We start from the raw sequence: 17,311 nt of genomic DNA on the forward strand, positions 1-17,311 counted from the left end.
TCTTCCTTATTTTACTTATCTCTTTTTTGCTATTAAAATGCTCTTATGAACACTGAATTTTTAATTGTGAAAAGGAGATAAGTCCTTAAAATAAGGAATGCCAAATGCAGCATAAGAGAGTTCCAAAGGAATACTGAAGTAAATTGTTGACCAAGATTCTCAGCTGGTTTACAAATTTTATGCCACAAATCACATACAAGAGATCATACAGTTGGATTACTATAATCCAATCACTACTAAATCCAAAACTAGCTCATAATCAGGTTCCATCCAGAGAGCTGTGCATTCAAATCTGCAGAATAACCACACGTTGTTGGCGAACATCGGCAATTTCCGTCCTTTTTATTGACACCCCAACTCATAATGTACAGAACATTTTCCGGTGAAGGATGCTTGGGGGTTGGATTTGCCAAGAAGCAGAATCCCAAAGCTTCCCCATAATATACTGATGCAGAAGTGGTGGTTTCCGGTGACTTTTACCAACTCAATACAATCTTCTCCGACAGGTAAGAAGCCCTCGTAAAAAATATTCTCACAGAAGCCAAATCACATACATATGTAGAATATCTACTTGATCTTCCAAGCCAAACGAGACCTTGATTATAACATAAAGAATTAAGCAACTGAATGAACCAAAGAAACACATCCAAATTATGATTTACACCATTTTATCCGGATTGAAGTTTAGAGACTCCCTCCATATAAGCTCTTTTATTTCTTCTTCACTTAAAGATGACTGTTCAAAATCAAAAACGAAAGGTGATGTGCAAGTAGGCTCCTCGTTGATCTCGTGGAGACTCAACAAATATGGATGGCTTAATGCTTCATCAACTGGATAAGAAAAAAAAAAAAAACTTGGTAAAAAATTACGGAGTCAGTAAATGAAAATGGTTAGAAGTTGGAATATTAGATGGGATGTACCAGTAATCCGCTTGCTTGGATCAAAAACAAGCATTCTTTCTGCAAGGTCAATGGCTAGGGGGGACAGATCAGGAAACTTCTGAGAGAAGGGTTGCTTTGGAACTCGTGGGAGCTGTTTGACATACTTTCGAGCATTGTCACTTCTCAGAAACCCAAGGTCTGAGTCATCTGGTGAACCTATTAGCTGTAATAAAAAAGTAAAAGTTTCAGATCTCATCAATTAAGTTATGTAACCAGCATAATCCAAGTGTTGTGGACACTGTTCTTGAATGTTTTTCTCAGGAGGCACGGTGGATATGCAGAAATCAGCACCACCCATTTAATGATTCTTAATTAGGAAATATCCTATGCGGAACTGACCAATATGCTGGGTCCTGATCCACTGCAAACCACCTGTCCTGATGCCCCATCTAGGCAATGGTACTTAAGAATGCCCACATCCAACAAGGAAAGATGTATCCACATCACACTACAATTTTATTTTGAAGAATTGCAAACAGCATGAATGGGAATGGGATTGAACCTCAGTTATAAGTCTCAACTGTTGAACATAGTCTTTCCCCGGAAACAATGGTTCCCTCCTAATAATTTCCATCAAAATACAACCAACTGACCAAATATCAATTGCAGCAGTATACTCAGAGCAGTTGAGAAGCAACTCTGGTGCTCGATACCAACGAGTCACAACATACTCAGTCATGAAGTCCGTCTCTGAAGTTGTCCTGGCAAGCCCAAAATCACAAATCCTGAGGTCGCAATTCGCATCGAGAAGCAAGTTGCTTGGTTTCAAATCTCGATGCAAAACATTAGCTGAGTGTACATATTTGAGCCCTCGCAGTAACTGATAGAGGAAGTACTGCCAAAATCCAAAAAAGGAACAACCTAAACTATTCACTTTAATCGATATCCACTTAAATTTGAAAAGTCTTTGACCGAAAACCTATTAGTTGCTATTTCTAAAACATACATACAATCATGTTTGCCTTGCATGGTTGGGTGTTGTGTGCATGTGTGTGTCACTGATTGTAAGACAAGTCATATATTCAATCTCACGGAATAAAAAATAACTGGTATCCTAACATACAACAGGACAACAAAGTGTACAATTTTTGCTAGTGTAGGAAATTAGGAATATACAATAATGATGAGATCTTCTCAATCTATTTGATTCATCAACTAAATAAATGGACCTAGATCTGAATTTCATCTAACTAATATTCAGAATTGAATCAAAATTTACGTGTCAGAACCAAGTTGGATTCAGATACTACATACGTATATATATATATATATATATATATATATATATATCATTAATAAATAAACCAATGTTGACCTCTAAAATACTTGAACCTAAAACCACTTTGATTAAAAATGTCATAAAACCAACTTTTAAATAAATGTATGGTAATTTTCCACGTCTGTCTTGTCAGTTCAGATATTAATAAGATCAGAGTGGGGTGGAAGCTGATTAGATCTGATCATAAACAGATGTATGATTTGCACTCAGCAGCCACCTTAATTGGATCAGGTTAAGGTCAGATCTGGATCATGATCCATTCCATTGAAGGTGAAAGACCCACTCTGATTGTTTTGGACTCAAGACGACCTGTTGACATAAATGTATTGGATTCAGATTTTGAAAATTGCAACTGTTTAATAATCAGTTCGGGTGTGGATCTAACCCCACTGAATCTAATTAAAGAACAGAGACTGATTATATACAAATATAATATACAATGTTTATGATTAATAAATCTATTATTTCATATTTATATAAATTTATTCTATATGTATAAGTTAGTGATTGGTTATTGATTTTAAAGTTATTATTCCAAAGATGCTGAAACGGACTTAGATAAAATCTGAAAACTCGATAGGATCCAAATCTGAATCTAACCTGTTTCAAGCATAATGACATAGAATGTGCTAGCAGGAGAGTTCAAACTGACTTAATACAGATTACTGCGAGTGCAGTGGAAAAATTGGCCACTTCATAAGGGAGATTACAGAAACAAGTTAGCTTAAATCCCATATAAGTTTCATCTTTATTGAGCTAGTAAAAGTTTGTCTCTTGACAAAAGGAAAGACACAACAACCTCTACTCCTTGCTCTGGAGGGAGAACTAAATAGTTGAGGACAAGCAGCTAAAATAGATTGCAGTTATAGCCCCTAGCATGGCCAGAATAATATGATCTAGTTCCTTACAAAATAAAGTAAAACATTGAAGTACTACTAACTTACGAAGTAAACAAAAAGAACGAGATGATTGGCTATTCCCTGATGTGCTTTATATCACAATTTCCAAGACATGATGGCTATGTGCTATCCTAGTAAGCCACTGTGAACAACCCAAGGCCATTAAAGTGTTCAAGATAGAGCTATAAAGTATGGATGCAAGTTGGGTACCCGATTTGAAGATTTTACATTGCACTCGGCTCGGGTCTCTGGGCTGGGCCCATTCAAATTTTAACAAAACCCCAACCCAAGCCTGCTCAAGTTGCACTCCTACTATAAAGTCTTTTGGATGCACAAGGTCAACCATCTTCCCAATCGCACATTTGCACACTATTTCAAGACCTAATGCCTTACAGCTCCTACATGAAAATATCAAAATAAGTTTACTGTTGTACCTGAAAGCTACTGAACCAATGGCCTATCATCATGATCTCCAAATAAGTTAATTTTCCACAACAAGCATCCTTGAATTCAACAAGCAGCACCTCAATGGAGGGGATCAACTTGCAGGACTTAACTGCCGAGCAGAAAAGATCATTTCTCTTTGATACATGCATAGCACACCCACTACATCTGTTCCCAACCTTAATTCAAATGACTCCACTTGTAGTTGAAGACTTAAAAATTAGATATAAGATCATACCATGTTGCCCAGTAAAGTGTCTTGGATGCACTTATCCTATTCAATCCACAAACAATAGAAGGTAACATCAAAATACAGTCCCTAAGATGAGAAATGGAGTTCTCACCTGAAAGATGTGAACCTTATAACGAATACTCCAACCTAAAAGGATATAGATTCTCACTTAACCTCTGGATATTACTTTCTTTTCCAAGGTCGGTGCATTTAGCATTACCAAATATGCCCTTTGTTGAAACCTTGCTAGAAATTAGATATAACATTGGATGCCATGGGAAGCATCTAAAGTAGCAAATACAATGTTCTATCCCACAAACGGCAGAGGGTAGAATTGATATGAAGTCTCCTAAGACAAATGGACTTTTATCTTAATTGTGACAGAGACCACGGAAATTTATAATCCCAATGGTCAATGTCTGGTTCTACTTTTTTTTTTGATCAATTCTGGTTCTACTATTTTTGTGGTTAAGTCATGTATAGTTGGAGAATAAGGAGACAAAAAATTCACTCAACTGCCAGTAGAATGCATTTGAACGGTTGCTGAATCTCAACTAAATTTTCAATTAGCATATCATGCACCTCAGCTGAAGAGGTTATTGAAAAGTGAATCATACTAATTTCTGTTTACAGGGCAGCCCAGTGCACGAGGCTCCAGCCAGTGTGACTGTGGGGTCCAGGGAGAGAGAGATGTACACAGCCTTACCCCTGTAGATACACAGAGAGGCTGTTTCCAAGATTTTAACCCTGGTCAAATTTTGCAAGTTTAACCAGCCAAATTTTGGAACAAGTTTAACCCCTGGGTTCAAATAGTCACCACCCCTATCCCCATTCTTGTTTTAATGTAGCTCTTCTTGCCAAATTGGCCTAGAAACTTGCTTTCTTTGTTTGCAACTCTAAATTAGAACTGAGTTAGCTTAAAAACTGATAAACCAGGTCACAATGGAGAAACCAAGCTGTTGCACCGAGGCCCGCCCTCAACTAATATACTAAAAATTTAAATTATATATAAAAATTGGTTTTACCTTATTTTAATCCATATCTACCATATATGTACTAAAATGATAGAGTCTACCACTTGTACACCAGATGCCTAATATGATATAATCAAGTTCAAGTTGAAAGTTAACAATTCACATAATACAATGGTTCTTAAATCTAAATATGATGGAAAATAAACTCAATATGGTTTCCAAATGATCTTAAATGACTTCAATAAATCATTTTATAATAAGGACTTTACAACAAGAATCTCTTGAAAAAAAATAAAAGAAACAAAAAATGACAAATTAGAGAACTAAGTCTTAATTGAACTGATTTGGATTGCATGAATTTTATAAATTGCAAAATTCATGAACTGAATCATACGATTCAAACAGTAATCAAACATTTTTTGCAGGAAACAATTCAGACATAAGGTTCGAATTAAAACCATTGCGATCCATAATTCAAATTGTAAATCACAAGATTCTGACAACTACAGAAACATTAATTGAGGCATGCAATCTTCCGATTTTCCATGCCATACTATCAAAGAAGTTAGCCAGTGCAAACGGTTTAGAATACACAATTATAGACAGACCTTCGAATTTGCTCCTTCTTCAAATGAAATTTCAAGTCCTAGATGAATTTATCATTATCATGCTAGTCATTTAAAATGGCTGCTTATTTATTACAGGGCAAAAGAAACAACTTACCTGACAGTGATCATCTGTCAATGGTTGGGATGACCGTATTATCTGATGCAGATCAGTGTTCATTAACTCGTACACGATATACACATCATTGAACTTCTCCTTCTCTGGAGGGCATATGATGTCCTTGATTTTGATAATCTGCAGTAGTGCAATGGTCAATCTATCAGGCCAACCTTGATTTGATGTACATTGAAACAGTGTAACTATGTTCAGCAATAGCATCTTCCATTAGTACATTTTCATGGTCCATATGGCAAAGGAGTTTGATCTCACGAAGTGTCCTTTTCGCATCAATCCTGTTATCAAATGCATTCCCAATTTTCTTGATTGCAACTTCTTCATTAGTCTCGGAATTTGTTGCACAGCTGTAATAAGGCAGAGAAACTAGCTTAGATCATAAAGAACAGAAAAAAGATACCATAACTATTTGACGAAGAAAAGCATAATTAAGAGTAAACCAAAGATATGACACTGTGGATGGTGCTAATTGCACCACTGTACATGCTCTTAGAAAGACGGTCCTTGGTGAGGATGATCCTAATCATTGGCATAGTAGACCACATAATACCACTAGATAGAAGGACCAGCGAGAAAATTAGAAACATTCAATCACTATGAAGTTGGCTTTGACTCATTGCCTCATAAAAAACATGGACAATCATGAACCTTTCCAATCCCAAATTGACATATGGGCCTTATTGGAAAGCATCAAAAAAGCAACTTGAGAGCTACATGCACCCTAAGTGGAGAATAACAGTAGAAACCCAAATAACCCTTAACATAGGAACCGTGTAAAAGAATTCAATTAGATTGTAGTACGAGAAACAGAAAATTAAGAACTAGAAACAGAAAAATTACGTGTGAACATAGTAACCCAAATCTGAAATCATCAAAATCAATTCAACTATGCCATTTATAAAACGAGAATCACGAACTCAGTAAGTAGAAAATAATTCGAATTTAAAAGAAGCCGGAGAAGTAAACAAAGATTACCAAACGATGCCGTAAGCGCCGCGCCCAACGGGTTGTATCGGCGGAACGTACTTGGAAGAGACCTCGAATAGGTTGCCAAGAATGTTGTACTTCACGTAACGCCCACAATGAGTGGGAAGCCCCTTCTCGTCGACGATCATGAACTCTGAATCCTCTTCCATTTTTCCTTTCTGTCTTTTTGAGAGAGGGAGAGAGGTAGAGCGAGGATAATATAGATGAAAAGAAGAAAGAAGGAGCTTTGAAGTCAAACGTTGCTCTCCATTATTTCTGTTTTCCAACGAGTCAGAAGAGTGAAAAGGGATTTGTGCGCTGCCTTTGTTTCAAAGACTTTGTAAGAAGGAAAAAAGAAAAAGAAAGACTCAAAGAGGGAAAAAATAATTTTGTAAAGGAATGAGTGAAAGCAAAAGAGAAAGCAGGCGGGATTTCGAGTGGAGAGGTGAAGAGGCCAAGAGGGGCCTAAACTTTATCGAGTTTATTCTTCAGTGGAGAGGTCAGAGGTGGTCACCACGCCACCCGTCACCATAAACTTCCCTCTAGTTGGCTTTGATTTTGATTTGAAGTTTTGAACTTTGAAATTTAAACCGAACATTTTTTAATGATTTGGGAAGTGTATGATACCTGAAATTTTCAGAACTTTAGAGGCCCACCTGAATCTGAATTTGAAGGAATACCAATTGATTGGTTACTAATTGGATAATACCAGTTGATTGGTTATCAGTTTCTGAGCCAACTCAGTTCTAATCTAGAGCTGCAAACAAAGAAGCAAGTTTCTAGGCCAATTTGGCAAGAAGAGCTCCGTTAAAACAAGAAGAGTATCTGAAACTAAAATCACCATTTGACTTATTTCTGTTGATCGGAGAAAACCTTGTTCCAAAATTTGACTGGTTAGTATATGGACTCAGATTCAATCTTATCTATTTGAACCAAGGGGTTAAACTTGGGCGGGCTCAGGTTTAGCTTTTGTTAAATTTTAAATGGGCCAGGGCTTGGCCTGAAGGCCCAAGCCAGATGCAATTGAAAACCATCAACTCAGGTACCCGAATTCTTGGCCATGTGATGGATCAACCGATCCAACTGATTGGGTCGATTGTTTAGTAGATAAATACATATTTTCTAATTCGTTCAGTAGGTGCCATTGTATTGCAAGTAGAGGTGATCATTTCCACCCCGGCCCGGTTCAAACTAGTTTGGACATGCCCAAGAAGAATTGGAACATGATCTATCATGTCTGATCCATTATGTTTGGGAGTCCTTTAGGGCTCAGTATAGATGATTCAGAAGGATGGCTGGATGAAGACATGACCATATCCAGGAAAATAAAAAACAGCTAGTTCTGTCATGTGAAATAGCTTGGAGTATTTGGTTGAGAATAAATGATTATTTGTTTAATGATACAAGTACTAATCCTGTAAATGCTTCTTGCAGATTACTTATAGAGGAGAGACTGTTGGGTCCCCTTATTGGTTAAGTGGGTAGGAATGTCTGGTAAATTTTAGTAGTTTGTCTGGTTTTAATGCAATGTAGCTTGTACTGTCTGTGTTTGTGTTTTCTGTTGAATGGAATTTCACTGGAAGAAGTAACCATCAAAAATACAAGACATTTTTAGAACTTGACATTTTTAAAAGATTCAATCTTTACAAGTGAACTGAAAGCCAGGTAGTAAGTTTCCATGAAGGGTGGTTCACATTTCACAATCAAGAAATTAAAACAATGGGAAGAACAGCATAGATTTGGGTCATCTGAGTAAAACCCAACGTTATCCAGAGTTGTTTCTGCATCTTGTCCTTGTGTTGAGTTGCCAGGAACCTCCTACTCCCACCCTAGGCCCTGGCGAGAGTACGTGGGTACTCTAAAAGAGAGCATGCGTTTGACACATTCTCAACAGTCAACATCATCACATGTTTCAACATAAATAAAGAAGAATCAATTAGTAATTACGACTTGGAAGGGAAGAAGGGATAATAACATTAGACATGCACCAAGTTGTGAAGCAACAACTAACAAGTCAACAGCATGAAACAAAGAAAAGTTTTTGGACCTTGTCTGGGACAGATGGAAATCAAATCAATGTCAAAGAGAGTTGTCATCCATCTTTTCAGATCAACCACAAAATGTTGCAAATATTGGCAATTTCAGTCCTTTGTATTGATACCTTAACTCATAATGTACAGAACATTTTCGGATGAAGGATGCTTGGAGTTGGGGCATTGGATTCGCCAAGAAACTGAACCCCAAAGCTTCCCCACATTATACTGGAGCACAAGTGGTGGTTACTCACCACTTTACCAACTCAATTTACAATCTTTTCGGCAGGTAAGAAGCCCTCATGAAAAAATATACTCGTACAGAAGCCAAAACACATGTAATCCATCAACTTTACATTACGAGCCAAACCAGACATTGATTATGAAAAAAAATTAAGCAACGGGAAGAAAGAAAGATATCCAAAATTATGCTCTACTCCATTTTATCCGGATTGAAGTTTAGAGACTCCCTCCATATAAGCTCTTTTATATCTTCTTCACTTAAAGTTGACTGTTCAAAATCAAAATTGAAAGGTGATGAGCAAGTGGGCTCCTCATTGATCTTGTGAAGACTCAATATGTATGGATGGTTTAATGCTTCATCAGCTTGATATGAAAAAAGAAAAACAGAAAAAAAGAAGCATCTTAGAGAGAAACTATGGAATCAGTGAATGAAAATGATTAAGTTGGAAATATCAGATGGGATGTACCAGTAATCCGCTTGCTTGGATAAAAAACAAGCATTCTTTCTGCAAGATCAATGGCTAAGGGGGACATATCAGGGAACTTCTGAGAGAAAGGTTGCTTTGGAACTCTTGGGAGCTGCTTTACACGCTTTCGAGCATTGTCACTTCTCAGAAACCCGAGGTCTGAGTCATCTGGTGAACCTATCATCTGTTATCAGAAATTCAGTAAACAAAAGTTTCACCTATCATCAATGTAACCATCATAATCCAAGTGTTGTGGACATTGTTATTGTAGATCTCAGGAGGCATAGTGGATATGCAGAAATCAGCATCCACCCGTTCAATGAATCTTAATTAGGAAATATCCTATGCTGAACCCACCAATATGCTGGGTCCTGATCCACTGCAAGCCACCTGTCTTGATGTCCCATCTATGCAATGGTACTTAAGAATGCCCACAACTGACGATGAAAGATGTACCCACATCACACTATATCCATTTTTCTGGAAAAATTGGAAATAGGTTCGAACCTCAGTTATAAGTCTCAACTGTTGAACGTGGCTATTCCCAGGAAACAATGGTTCCCTCCTGATAATTTCCATCAAAATGCAACCAACTGACCAAATATCAATTGCAGCGGTATACGCAGAACAATTGAGAAGCAACTCTGGTGCTCGATACCAACGAGTCACAACATACTCAGTCATCGGAACTTTCTCTGAAGTTGTCCTGGCAAGCCCAAAGTCACAAATCTTGAGGTCGCAATTTGCATTGAGAAGTAAGTTGCTTGGTTTCAGATCCCGATGCAAAACATTAGCTGAGTGTATGTATTTGAGCCCTCGCAATAACTGATATAGAAAGAACTGCCAAAATCCCAAAAAAAAAGGACAACCTAAGCTATTCCCTTTACAACTTAATCCAATAACCACTTAAAAATTGAAGTCTTTGGCTGAAAACTCATTAGTTGTTGTTCCTAAAAGATACATATAACTGGTACCCTAACGTATTTAATGTATTGCTCCTACAAGTTAATCAATGATGTGAAATATGTAAGCTCTAACACAACAGGATAACAAAGTAAATAACTTTTTCCAGTGTAAGAAATTAAGAATATACAATATTGGTGAGATCTTCTCAACCCATTTGATTCATAAAGTACCTGTCTGAATTCAATCCAACCAATATTCAGATTTGGATCAAAATTTTCTTGTCAGATCTGAAATGGATTCAGGTATTATATATCATTAATAAAATAAACTAAAATTGACCTCCAAGAGACTTGAACTAAAACCTGTTTGGTTAAAAATGTTATAAAAACCAACATTTCTTATAAATACATGGCAATTTTCCATTTCTGTATCGTCAGTTCAGATATTAAGTTGGATCTGGATCATGAGCAATTCTACTTGATCCAATCTGTTTGTTTTGGACTCAGATGATCTGTTTACATGAATAGATTGTATTTGGATTTTGAAACTTGCGTCTATTTAATAATCAAATCAGATGCGGATCTAACCCCATTCAATCCAATTAAGATTCGAGATTAATTAAATATAAAATATAATTATATAAAGTTTATGGTTAATAAATCCATTATTTCATATTTACATAATTGTATTTCTATATGTATAAACCATAAATTAAAGAGTGATTGCGAAGACCAGAATGGTTATGCCCAATCCTAGCAAGCCAATTTAGAGCAACCCAAGGCCAACTAGGTGTTCAAGATAGAACAATAAAGTCTTTTGGATTCACAGAGAATGGTCAACTATCTTCCCAATCACACATTTGCACACTATTTCAAAACTAATGCCTTAAAGCTCCTCTATGACAATCAGTTTCTTGTTGGTACCTGAAAGCTACTGAACCAACAGCCTATCATCATGATGTCCAAATGGCTTGATTTTCCACAACAAACCTACTTGAATTCAACATCCAGCAGCACCTCAATGGAGGGCACCAACTTGCAGGACTTACCACCAAGCAGAAAATATCATTTTCTCTTTGATACATGCATAGCCCACCATTACATCAGTTGTTAACCTTAAATCAAATGACTTTACTCACAGTAAAAGACCTTAAAAATTAGATGTAAGATTAAACCATGTTGCTCAAGAAAGTGACTAAGTTGCGCTAATCATATTCAATCCACAAACAGTAGAACATGACATCCAACTACAGTCCCCTAAGATGAGAAATGCAGTTCTCATCTGAAAAATTTTAATCTTATAAGGAAAAACTCCAACCTAAAAGGAAATGGGTTCATGCCTAATCTCTGGAAATCACTTTTTTTTTTCTGATGTCAGACATGCTTTCAGTGTTACTGGACACCCCCTTAGTTGAAACCTTGTTAGGAATTAGATATAAGATTATAGCAGGTTGCGATGGGAAGCATCTAAAGTAGCAATTACAATGTTCTATTCCACAAATGACAGAAGGTAGAATTGAAATGAAGTCTCCTAAGATATGAAATATACTCCCCATCTGAATTGTTACAAAGACCACGGAAATTTATCCTAATGTCCATTTCCACTATTCTTGTGGTTAAGTCATGTATAATTGAAGAGTAAGAAGCCAAAAATTTCATTTGATTGCCAATGGAATATGTTTTTGAATTGCTGCTGCATCTCAACTAAACTTTCAATGAGTGAACCATGCACCTTAGGTGAAAGGGGTTACTGAGAAGTTGATAGATCTATGCCATCTTCTATATAAAAATGCCATTGAGAAAAATATTGGCCATTCTCATACAGTGGTACTTTATCATGAGTATGTAAAAATGAAATTACCATTTTATATTGGAATGTTCTGAAAATCGTAATCATGTCATGAACTGTACAAAGTTGAATTGAATCAAATTGTGAATTGTTTCATGAACCGTATGATTGACTCTGTTTTTCATGGACTTGCCAGAAATGAAAAACATGATATAAAGTGGTTTATCCCTATACCATTTATGTACCTAAAACAATAGAGTCTACTACTTGTGCACCAGAAGCCTTATATGATATAATCAACTTCAAGTTCAAAGTCAACAATCCACATACAATGGCTCTTTAACCTACATAAAATGGAAAAGAAATCCAATCTTTTTTTTTTTTTGAAATATGAAATCCAATATTGGTTCCCAAAAGGCCTTAAGTGACCTAAATAAGTCCCTTTTCTAGTAAGGACTTTACAAAAAGAGTCTATTGAAAAATAAAAAAGACAAAGCAGAGAACTAAGTCAACTGATTTGAATTGCATTAATTGTAATAAATTGTTAAATTCATAAACTGTAGCCTAGGATTCAACCAGCAATCAAACTTTTTTTTGCAGGAAAAGATTCAAACATAAGGTTCAAATTGAAACCCTTGGGATCCATAATTCAAATTATGATTTGACATCATAAATCATAAGATTTTTAAAACTACCAAAACACCAATTGAGGCATGCAATTTTCCAATCCAGTGTCATACTATCAGAGCAGACTAAGTCAACTGATTTGAATTGCATTAATTGTAATAAATTGTTAAATTCATAAACTGCAGCCAAGGATTCAACCAGCAATCAAACTTTTTTTGCAGGAAAATATTCAAACATAAGGTTCAAATTGAAACCCTTGGGATCCATAATTCAAACTATGATTTGACATCATAAATCATAAGATTTTTAAAACTACCGAAACACCAATTGAGGCATCCAATTTTCGAATTTCCAGTGTCATACTATCAGAGCAGTTAGCCACTACAGTAATTTTAGAAGACAAAATTATACAAAGCATTTTAAATTCGTTCCTTCTTCAAATGAAATTTCAAGTACCAGATGGGGATATCATATCACGCTAGTCATTTAAAATGACTGCTTATTTACTACAGAGCAAAAGAGACAACTTACCTGACAGTGATAGTCTGTCAATGGTTGGGATGACCGTATTATCTGATGCAGATCTGTGTCCATTAACTCGTACACAATATACACATCATTGAACTTCTCCTTCTCTGGAGGCCGTATGATGTCCTTGATTTTGATAATCTGCAGTAGTGCAATGGTCAATTTATCAGGCCAACCTTGAATTGATGTACATGGAAACAGTGTAACTAAGTTCAGCAAATGCAACTTCCAGTAGTACATTTTCATGATCCATATGGCAAAGGAGTTTGATCTCACGAAGTGTCCTTTTTGCATCAATCCTGTTGTCAAACGCATTCCCAATTTTCTTGATTGCAACCTCTTCATTAGTCTCAGAATTTGTTGCGTAGCTGTAATAAGAAAGAGAAACTAGCTTAGATAAAAAAAATAACAAAATGAATAATAAAAAGAATACAGTAAATGTTGAGAAGAAAAAAGGAATATAGTACATGCATTTTAGCAAGACAGTCTTTGTTGAGGATGATCTTAATTTTTGGCTTAGTGAACCACGTAATACCACTAGATAGAAGGATTAACTAGATGGTTAGGAACATTCAATCACTGTGATTTTTGGCTTTGGTTCATGCACAATCATGAGTCTCACCAATCGCAAATTGACATATGAATCCTCAAGGAAAGTATCAAAACAGCAAATGGAGAGATATAAAGACCCTAAGCGGAGAACTAACATTAGAAACACCCAAACAAACCTTAACACAGGAACCGTATAAAACAATTCAATTAAATTGTAGTAAAAGTAGTAGAAAGTAGAAACAGAAAATTAAGAGCTAGATATGGAAAAATTACGTGTGAACATATTAACCCAAATCATAAAAAACGACACAAACCAATTCAATTATGCCATCTATCGAATGCGTCATTCGGAACTATAAACGGGAGGTAATAACTAAAAAAGAAAAAAATAGAATTTCAAAAGAAAACGAAGAAGTGAGCAAAGACTACCAAACAATGCCGTAAGCGCCGCGCCCAACGGGTTGTGTCGGGGGAACATACTTGGCAGAGACCTCGAATAGGTAGCCGCTAACGTTGTACTGCACGTAACGCCCACCATGAGTGGAATCCGCTTCACGTCGACGGCTATTAACTCTGAATCCTCTTCCATTTTTCCTTTCTGTTTATTCTGAGAGAGGGAGAGAAGGGGAGAGGAGAGCGACGACGATAATATAAATGAATAACAGTGAAGAACTAAAGTCGCTTTAGTCAAAACGTTTTTCTATGGTTGTTAACGATTCATAAGACGTAAGAGCGAAAACTAGGGGCACTCATGAACAACCGAAAAACCAAGACAACCGAATCGGTTTGGTTTCGGTTTCTTCTTTTAAAAATTCGGTTGTCGGTTTGGTTTCGTTATGTATAACCAAACATATTCAATTTGATTTCGGTTTGGCACTTTTCAAAAAACGAAGGGACCTGTTAAGTTTCAAATATGTGACTATGTGAGTCCGGATCAGCTGCCAACAAAATACATTCCAATTAAGGATGGCAATTTTTTCATTCCCGACGGGTACCCGACTTCATCGGGTCGGAATGGGAAAGAGGTCCCGTCTCATTTTAACTCCGATTATAATATTAAATACTATTCAGAATCTTATTAAATATATTATATATAGTATATTTATATTGTCTATATGTATCAAAATATATTTAAAATAATATTTATAGTTTAAAAATTTATTTTAAATAAATTTATTTTTTAAAAAATAATATAACTAAAGAATTTTGGGGATTTAAGTCTCCGTAAAAAATTCATCCCTATCAGGGTTCAAAAATAGAAGACAATTTTTATCTCCAACAAGAATCAGGTGTGACTGAAGCACCCTATAACTGACACAAATCCCTTTTCAGATCTATGGTGTGTTGCCTTCGCTTTGTTTGTAGGGTGTATAACTAAATCAGGCAATTAAACTCGGGTCCAACCTTCGTGATGCAAATCTTGGGCTCGGTCTTGTCTAACTCAGTCAAATACAAATTTATCAACCCAGGCCCAATAAGCTTAACCCAACAGAATTCAGATTGGGTTTTGGACACAATTCTAATTTAGAGATGAAATACTCCCGCCACAAATAAGACGTGCACATGGGGATACAAAACCCAATCAATGTTAAAACACATCAACAACCCGTAATCTGATCGGTGTTTAGATCACTGATGTATTCACTCTTCGTTGGATTTCACAACCTAATGTCTTATTTGTAGCACCAACAGATTGGATCGAATGGCATAGATCCAAATTTGATAATCCAATCAAAAGTTTACAGCTTATACACCAACAGACCCTCACACCAACCTCAAAGGACATTATATTGCAGCCGTACATTGGGAATATATCCCCATGAATGATAACAATAGATGTGCACTTGATAAGTAATATGGTGTTGAGCTCTAATTGGGTTTTGTAACTCAAATGTACACGTCTTGTTTGTAGCAGATACTGACTTACTACAAATAGATATATAAGGCTGTATTTAGTTGCAGTGCAAATTTATTTGCACTAGTACAAATGCATAAGAATGCAAATTCTTGTTTAATTTTATTTTGAATTTTACTTTATTCTGCTTCATGTCTTAATTTACTTCATTTGTATTGCAATAAAACAAATTAAACTAAAATTTATAACTAAAATATGTCAAAATTTACACTTAAATCATTTGCACTGCCATGGTTTTGCATCAATGCAGCTTATTTGTATTATAACCAAACACAGCTTAAGGATCAAAATATTGATGCAAACTGGGTGTATCACATCCATATCAGTGCAACTAGATATGCATGGATACAACATCGATGCATAAAAATGCTTTTAAAAATTCTAAACCTTTGGGATGATAAATCCTATCCATCTAACGCTTTAAAAAAATGGAAAAGGTAAAAAAAAATAATAAGAGTATCGGATCATATCAAAGGTCACCGATACGTAACTTTAGATATCGGTCCTCATACACTAAACTGAGAAACCTAGATCCAGATTTTGATTGATTAATATTTGACTTCACATTCAATCTCATCCATGGTACTCGGAGGTGAAACTTGAGCATGCTTAGGCTTAGCCTTTTGTTAAAATTTGAATGGGCCTGGAAGCCATATGCAATGTAAAATCTTCATCTCGGGTACCCGAATTGCACTCCTAATTCAGATCAGACCAATTTTTTCTCATGTGGCAGTTGTTTTCATTTTAGAAAACAAAAAAGTCACATTGGCAAAACCCCCTTAGTGCATTGTTGCTTTCTCTGTTTGTTTGGTAGGCTGTATTAGTTGGGTAGGGATCTCTTACCAACAAAACGCTCCTAACTCTCCCAACAGGGAACATCTGATATACGACTACCAGAGGTGGAGCCATGGCCTCCCTATGCCTTGAAAATCCTTACAATTTCTATTGATGTTTCACTTATACTTTGATCCCTCATCCTTATATTATTTAACTTTTGGCTCCCAATCTATGCTCATTAGTATCCCCCCCCCCCCACTCCCAAACTTAAAATCCTAGCTCTGCACCTGATGGCTATAAGGTAGATTGGGACATTATTGGGACTGTGTGTTGGTAGTTCAATCTAAATTCATATTAAATTTGTTGGGACTGTCTCTATTTGATTTTTGAGAAAATTTCACTTTAATACCTTGAACTTTGAGAGTACTGTCAAATTAGTATCTGAACTTTCAAACATGTCATTGCAGTACCTAAACTTTCAAAAAGTGTCAAGTTGGTCCCTGCTGTTAACCACCCATCAGTTATCTGTTGAAAATGTCAAAAGTACCCTTCAAAAGAAGACATTGTTCATTGTCTTTTACCTTGAGACTGAACCGGTTGAGGTGTTTGAGATTCTAGACTAATGAAGTCATTGTCCTCTACCTTTTGATCTGAAACACATTCTTGTCTGGTTATTTCTTTGCTTTCAGTTATTGTTTCCCTCTATCATATTTCATGTTTTTTCTCTTTTGTTCTTTGAAGATAACCAGTTCAGTCTCAAGGTAAAAGACAATGAACAATGTCTTATTTTGAAGGATAATTTTGACATTTTCAACAGATAACTGACGATCGGTTAACGACAAGGACCAACTTGACACTTTTTAAGAATTTAGATACTGCAGTGACATATTTGAAGGTTTAGGTACTAACTTGACACTACCCAAAATTCAGGATAATAAAATAACAATTTCCCTTGATTTTTCTGTTGAATGGAAATTTTACTTGGCAAAAAAGGAAGA

General features: G+C 36.0%; 2 protein-coding genes across 2 annotated transcripts; both read right to left on the reverse strand.

Annotated features, from left to right (window-relative positions):
• Positions 1-134: 134 nt before the first annotated feature.
• On the reverse strand, positions 135-7,346 carry LOC104594729 (mitogen-activated protein kinase homolog NTF6). Its single transcript, XM_010255171.3, has 6 exons — positions 6,487-7,346; positions 5,729-5,858; positions 5,494-5,631; positions 1,445-1,777; positions 922-1,105; positions 135-831 (listed from the first exon to the last, which is right to left on the reverse strand). The coding sequence occupies exons 1-6, from the start codon at positions 6,645-6,647 to the stop codon at positions 659-661; spliced, it is 1,119 nt and encodes a 372-aa protein (XP_010253473.1). The 5' UTR covers positions 6,648-7,346; the 3' UTR covers positions 135-658.
• A 188-nt stretch (positions 7,347-7,534) lies between these two features.
• Positions 7,535-14,296, reverse strand: LOC104594987 (mitogen-activated protein kinase homolog NTF6-like). Its single transcript, XM_019197289.2, has 6 exons — positions 14,051-14,296; positions 13,308-13,437; positions 13,073-13,210; positions 9,728-10,060; positions 9,221-9,404; positions 7,535-9,116 (listed from the first exon to the last, which is right to left on the reverse strand). The coding sequence occupies exons 2-6, from the start codon at positions 13,320-13,322 to the stop codon at positions 8,944-8,946; spliced, it is 843 nt and encodes a 280-aa protein (XP_019052834.2). The 5' UTR covers positions 13,323-13,437; positions 14,051-14,296; the 3' UTR covers positions 7,535-8,943.
• Positions 14,297-17,311: the final 3,015 nt, after the last annotated feature.

The sequence above is a fragment of the Nelumbo nucifera genome, chromosome 2 (genome assembly GCF_055504915.1).
Source record: "Nelumbo nucifera cultivar China Antique chromosome 2, China Antique-T2T, whole genome shotgun sequence".
NCBI lineage: Eukaryota > Viridiplantae > Streptophyta > Magnoliopsida > Proteales > Nelumbonaceae > Nelumbo > Nelumbo nucifera.